Source organism: Dipodomys ordii, unplaced genomic scaffold (genome assembly GCF_000151885.1).
Source record: "Dipodomys ordii isolate 6190 unplaced genomic scaffold, Dord_2.0 Scaffold10, whole genome shotgun sequence".
In the NCBI taxonomy this organism is placed as follows: domain Eukaryota; kingdom Metazoa; phylum Chordata; class Mammalia; order Rodentia; family Heteromyidae; genus Dipodomys; species Dipodomys ordii.
Window position 1 is genome coordinate 22,028,248 of NW_012267226.1, and position 6,244 is coordinate 22,034,491.

The 6,244-nt window shown below is 40.0% G+C and overlaps 1 protein-coding gene across 1 annotated transcript in view; it reads left to right on the forward strand.

Annotated features, from left to right (window-relative positions):
• Positions 1-2,337: 2,337 nt before the first annotated feature.
• The window catches only part of Tbcel (tubulin folding cofactor E-like), a 30,533-nt gene continuing 26,626 nt past the window's right edge, over positions 2,338-6,244 (forward strand). Inside the window, exons 1-2 of the mRNA XM_013009863.1 lie at positions 2,338-2,494; positions 4,602-4,741. Coding sequence (XP_012865317.1) covers positions 2,362-2,494; positions 4,602-4,741 — 273 coding nt within the window. The 5' untranslated portion in view covers positions 2,338-2,361. The remainder of the gene's footprint in view (positions 2,495-4,601; positions 4,742-6,244) is intronic.

Genomic DNA, 6,244 nt, shown 5'->3' on the forward strand with positions numbered 1-6,244 from the left:
GGTAAGCAATTTGAAGCATTCATTATCTGGTTGATACCAAACAGCTGTATGAGAAGAAAGCTGTTTAATATTCTCTTCAATGCTCGTTCCTGCTGCTCTCTTCCAGGAATACATACCAGCAGTCCTTCTCTGCCTTGCCCGCTCTCCTGGCTTCTTATAAACCCCTAGCCACATTCAGGGCTCTATTTTTTCTTCTTGTAAGGCTCAGGGCCTTTTTGCTCTCACCTGGCTTTTCTTTTGCCTACAAAGGGCTCTCTACCATTTGAGCCATACTTCCAGGCCTCTACTGTTTTAATAGAAGAAATGTTAGCAATTGCCTCTGGACCCCTACTCTTGGTTTTGCCCAGTTTATTCTCTCCCTTTCTCTCTCTCTCTCTCTCCTCTGTCTCTCTCTCTGTCTCTCTCTCTCTCTCTGTCTCTCTCTGTTTCTCTCTCTCTGTCTCTCTTTCTCCCTCCCGCCTCCCATCTTGGGGCTTGAACCCAGGGCCTAGATCTACTCCTAGAGCTTATTTGGCTCAAGGCTAATGCTCTACCACTTGAGCTAGGACTCCACTTTCAGCTTTTTTGGTACTTTATTGGAGATAAGAGTCTTAGAGATTTTCCTGCCCAGGCTGGCTTTCAACTTCGATTCTCATATCTTAGTCTCCCGAATAGCTAGGATTTCAGGCATAAGCACTGGGTGCCCACCCCTTTTCCTCTCTTAAATTCTCAGAATATCATGGTAGATTCTACTCTTTTCTTGACTGTGCCTCCGCCTGTGCCTTGAGTGTCTCTGGTCCCCATCGTTCTGCTGTCGTAACTCCTCCTGTATTCCAGTGCGGGCCCAGGTCTTCATCTCTGGCTAACCTTTCTCACCCAACTTTAGACTATTTCCACAAGGCCCCAAATTAGATATGGATAAAGCAGAGCTCCTCATTTTCCCTTTCAAAAACTGGTTATGATCCGATTTTCTTGATTAGTCGGTGGTTACCTGTACTAGAAACCTGAGGGCCAGCCTTGACTTCACTTTCTCCCTCAGAAGTATGGTGTCTATAAAGCTTGCTTTAGAAACTGATCTTGCTGACTTTTTTTGCCCATTGTGTCATTTCAGGCTCTCATGACTATTGTTGCAGTATCTCCCTGTCTCTTCCTCCTGCCTTCAGTGTTACTCTCATTGTACTGGGGATTAACTCAGTGCCCCAGGCTTGTTGCAAGCTCTCTACCACTTCAGCTATCTCCCCAGTCACTTTGCTTTTAGTTTTGTTTTACAGATAGGGTTTTAAGCTAACTTTTTTTTTGGGGGGGGGGTCCACTCATGGGGCCTGAACTCTGGGCCTGGGCGCTGTCCCTCAGCTCTTCAGCTCAAGGCTAGTGCTCTACCACTTAAGCCAGAGTGCCACTTCCAGCTTTTTTCTGTTTTTGCTTATGTGGTGCTGAAGAATCGAACCCAGGGCCTCGAGCATGCAAGGCAAGCGTTCTACCATTGAGCCACCTTCCCAGTCCTTGTTTGATATTTTATGCAGAGCATAGGCCAGCCCTTGAGATAGTGGGTTATTAGGCTGACAGTTGTTAACTTGTTTAATATTACCTGTTTTAATATGTGAATTAATACCAAGAAAATGCTGGAGTTACATAATGCATTGACTCTTGGCTGAGGTTGAATAGACTTGAGTCAAATCAAACTCAGAAACAAATGAAATAGCATGCTGTATTAGGTTAGGATTGGGTCCAGTTGAAAAGAACAATGGCTTGAATGGAATAGGCTACTGACTTGCCAGTGAAATTGCCAAATCTGTTGGCAGTTTGCCCATGATGTCCTAATGGGTCCAGACCCCCTGAGCTCTTCACTGCCCTCTCACTAGGGTGCCTTCCTGTGCCTGTGCTCCAGCACACCACCTATTTCCTATGCAGCAAAAGGACACAAACACAAAGGAGGCCAGATATAAAACATTGGCTCTTTACAAGATGATTCCTGGAAGCTGCCACAGAATATACAGTTAAGGGTTCTGTTATTGTGGAGGCAGAATGAGTTTTAAGAGACACCCAAGCCCTTTAGCCTGGTATTTAATCTATCAGTTCTTTTTTAGTCCTTTTTCCAGTTACTTGCCACGTGAACCCTATGAGCCAGTGGAAAGCCTTGTTATCCTTGGCTGGAAGTGACAGGCTCTATTTCTAAGTGCTTTGATTGCTTGCAGATACCACATGCTGAGCTGTCATTGCTGTCACGTGTCTGTGCATGTGGCTGCCCTAAGTGGTAAATTCTCCTCATTGTGTCTGCAATGCCTGGACTAGTGCCTGATTGGTAATTGGTTTTCTGTAAGTATTTCTTTTATGAGTAAGAAATAATTTTGATGATTTCTTATGGAATTTTAGGAAAAAAAGATGGACCAACCTAGTGGAAGAAGTTTTATGCAAGTATTATGTGAAAAATATAGTCCTGAAAACTTCCCTTACCGTCGTGGGCCTGGGATGGGGATCCATGTCCCAGCCACACCTCAGGGCTCTCCTATGAAAGGTAAGAGAGATAAGCCTTGAACCATGTATTACTGTAGCTTGCTTAGCAAGTTGGATCACAGCATTGCCTTGGTGGCCTTCAAGTTATGACTCAAATAATCTTTAGCGCTTGTTATGATTCCAATTGTTCTTAAAGAATCTCATGGGACACCTTTCCTCTAGATTGTCCAGGCAGTCTCCAACTAACCAGCAAAAATCTGGAAGTAGAGCTATGGTTCAAGTGGTACAGTACCAGCCTTAGGGGGAGGGGGGAAGCTAAGCAAGAGCATCACACCCTGAGTTCAAGCCTTAGTACCTGCACACAAAAAGGTGGGGACAAGAATAATACCTGAGAGACACTTTTTCAAGTGTATTTTCTTTTAAAGAACTCAGCATCAAAATAAATAGTACAAAGCTTCCTTTGCTCTCAAAGACCTCGGAAGGACTTTGAGTTGGATTCAAGACATTTCACCTTTACAAAGATGTTGAGCTAAGTGAATGGCACAGTGATTGGAAACTTAGAAAATAGTAAATATGATCAGAGAAGCCTCAAAATTATGAAACTTGAACTAGTCCTTGAAGATAGTAGAATTTAGAGAGAAGATGTATTTTAGAGGGATTACATGTAAGCAGAGTTCTAGAAGTGTGCATAGTGTTGTTATGCTTGTCCTTTACCTTAACATTGTGCTTAACAGATCTTGGAGCAGTACTTTATAATTAAGGGAAATTAATAATGAGTCATTATTTAGTTCCTATATTTGGAAGTTTCTGAATGTCATCTCTTAGTACAACTATTTTACATTCCTTGTAGCCTGGAATGGCACAGAAGTGGACTTCTTACTTGGTAAAAAAAAAAAAAATTCTTCTAGAATCTATTCTCTTTCTAAAAAACGATATTGAAGAGTACTAAATTGCAAAACCATGTAACTTGAGACCTCTGTTAATAAAATATGACCTTTATTAGTCCTTGCTCTATACTGAGAAAAGAGTAGTTGATTTCTCATGTTGATTTTTTTTTAGTAGATATACTAAGAATGATTTTGACATATCTATCTATCTATCTCTATATATATTTTGGTCAGTCATGGGGGCTGAACTCTGGGCCTGGGCACTGTCCCTCAGCTCTTCAGCTCAAGGCTAGCGGCCTACCACTTGAGCCACAGTGCCACTTCTGGCTTTTTTCTGCTTATGTGGTGCCGAGGAATTGAACCTAGGGCCTCATGCATGTGAGGCAAGCACTCTACCACTGAGCCAACTTTCCAGCCCCAGATTTTGACATATATTTTAGAATCAGTTATTTATCAGGTAGTTGTTACCTTAATTTGACCAAAACCATTAAATATTTCAGATTCTGAAACCCTTTCTTGTATTCTAATTATATTTTGGGGAAAAAAGGCTAATTTTCTTTGTCTTGTTTTTATTCCTTTTTGTATTTTTAATTACTTTATTATTGATTTAGAGGTGATATACAGCAGGGTTACCATTACATACCTCAGGTATGTACATTTCTTTCCTTTAGCTTAATGTCATCTGTAAAGGCCAATTTTCAGAAGGGACAAATATGGCATGAATAGATGAATATAAAGGAAAAAAATGTGAAATTGTTAGTAGCTCCACTAGGTGACAAAAATGTTTTTAATGATACAAACTTGAACAGAACTAGTTTGACAAGTAGATTATCTAGTTGTTTGAGTTAATTCTCAAAGGGAGCAAAAGATATACATCAAACAGATTAAAGAGCTATGCATAATACTTGAGCTAAAGTAAAGAATTGGGGTCAGTAAGCAGGTGGTAGTAATCCAGATGTAACTTGCATGGATCCAGTGTTCTGATGGTTGATGACTCTGTAGGTGGTTGAGATAAAGAAACCTGCCAGAAATTAAAGCCTTGAGAACTTTTTGGTGGTAGTAATTCAGTATTTCTGAACTTCTCCTGAGCCAATAGTTAGCTTGCACCCTTAGGTTTCAGGTCCACTGGATCCCATTATATCCTGTTTTTATTAGGCCATTGAGTAATTTTTTATTTATTTGATTTTTTATTTATTTTGTTGTTTCTTGATTCCTGGTGGATAAATGTATGTAAACAAGAGTTAAGCTGATGTAAAAAGTGTTTTATGTTCTCTGATCCAGATCGCCTCAACCTCCCAAGTGTACTAGTGTTGAACAGCTGTGGAATTACCTGTGCAGGAGATGAGAGAGAAATTGCTGCCTTCTGTGCTCATGTGTCGGAACTAGATCTTTCTGATAACAAACTCGAAGACTGGCATGAGGTAAAGTTTTGTATTGCTGTATTTTGGTGAAAGGCAAAGATAACCATTATATTATTGTGTATACTGTTATGTATTCTGCTGAGTTCTGGTTCTTGCCTTGAGATTCTTGTTTTCCGTATGTCTCAAGGTAAGTAACACTGCATCAACTACCTACAGCGACTTTTCAATTAGCTTTTGTTATGCTTACCTGCTTTCATCAATGTGAAAAGCTCTGAGGAACTTGATTCCAGGCATCAAGAGGTTCATGTGTCTACTGAGGTATAAGCACTAACAATGCATTAAATTCCATTTCCCTCTTTCATATATCCTGTGCTTATTCTCTACTTCTGCTTCAGACATAAAATTACTACAACTAGAAAATTTGAAATGTAAGAATTTTAAAATACTTGGATTGGATTATAAAAACATTTATTCTTATTACTGAAGTTTATTCCAACTATTAATATTATCAAGTCTCTCTGGCATTTTAACATAACCTTTTGAGGATTTTGGAATTTGACATAATTATCAGAATCTTTTGACTTCCGAGCAAGCAACCCTTAAGTTCATAGATGACATCATCAGAGCATTCTGTCTGATTATTATAGATAACATTTCCTACTTGATCAGGGTGTTGCTTGATAGAAGCCACCATGAAGAAGAGATAAGTAGTTCTGCCCACCTGGCTTGTTTTCCTGCCTGACTTTAAATTCATTTTTGGCTGTTGCAGAAGTTTCCCAATAGATTTTCTTGGGCCTTCTTCCTTTGATTTTCCAAAACTCACCACAGACTTTCGTTGGTAAAAACTGCATCTGCACTCCTTAGGTACTACCTTTCATTATAGGACCCTTTGCATTTGCTAGAACTTCATCTCTGTCTTTAGATGGACACTCTTACTTGTAGCCCATGCTAAATGCATGCTAAGAAAAGCATCCTTGCTCTTAATTATGTGGAACCCACTGTTCTTCTTTTCCTCTTTCTAGTGGTCACTTCTTATTTATCCTTCAAGACTTGGTCCTGGTTGCTATTCCTCTGTGAAATTTTCAGATTATCCCAGAGCACCTATGCCTTACTTCTGTGGAAGAAGTGTGGGACAGTCACTTGCTTATTTGACAGCTTTCCTGCTGACTGTGAGCTTATTTCTAGTGAAGACTGTTGTCTTTTGTAATCGACATACTAAGTAGTCACGTTTATTGAATGTGTGAATAAATGATTATTATATGTGCATAGGCCACTTAATCCAACTTTTCCTGTGATCCTAAGAAATTCACCTAATTCTTTAACACTTCAATTTGTAAGATAGACTTGCTGATCAAATGAATCACTGAAATACTTTGTAGATATTGAATGCTACACAATTGCTAAGAAGCTTTCTTGTTTAAGAAATTATTGGGGGGCTGGGAAGGTGGCTCAGTGGTAGAGCACTTGCCTTGCATGCTCGAGGCCCTGGGTTCGATTCCTCAGCACCACATAAGAAAAAAGCCGGAAGTGGTGCTGTGGCTCAAGTGGTAGAGCACTAGCCTT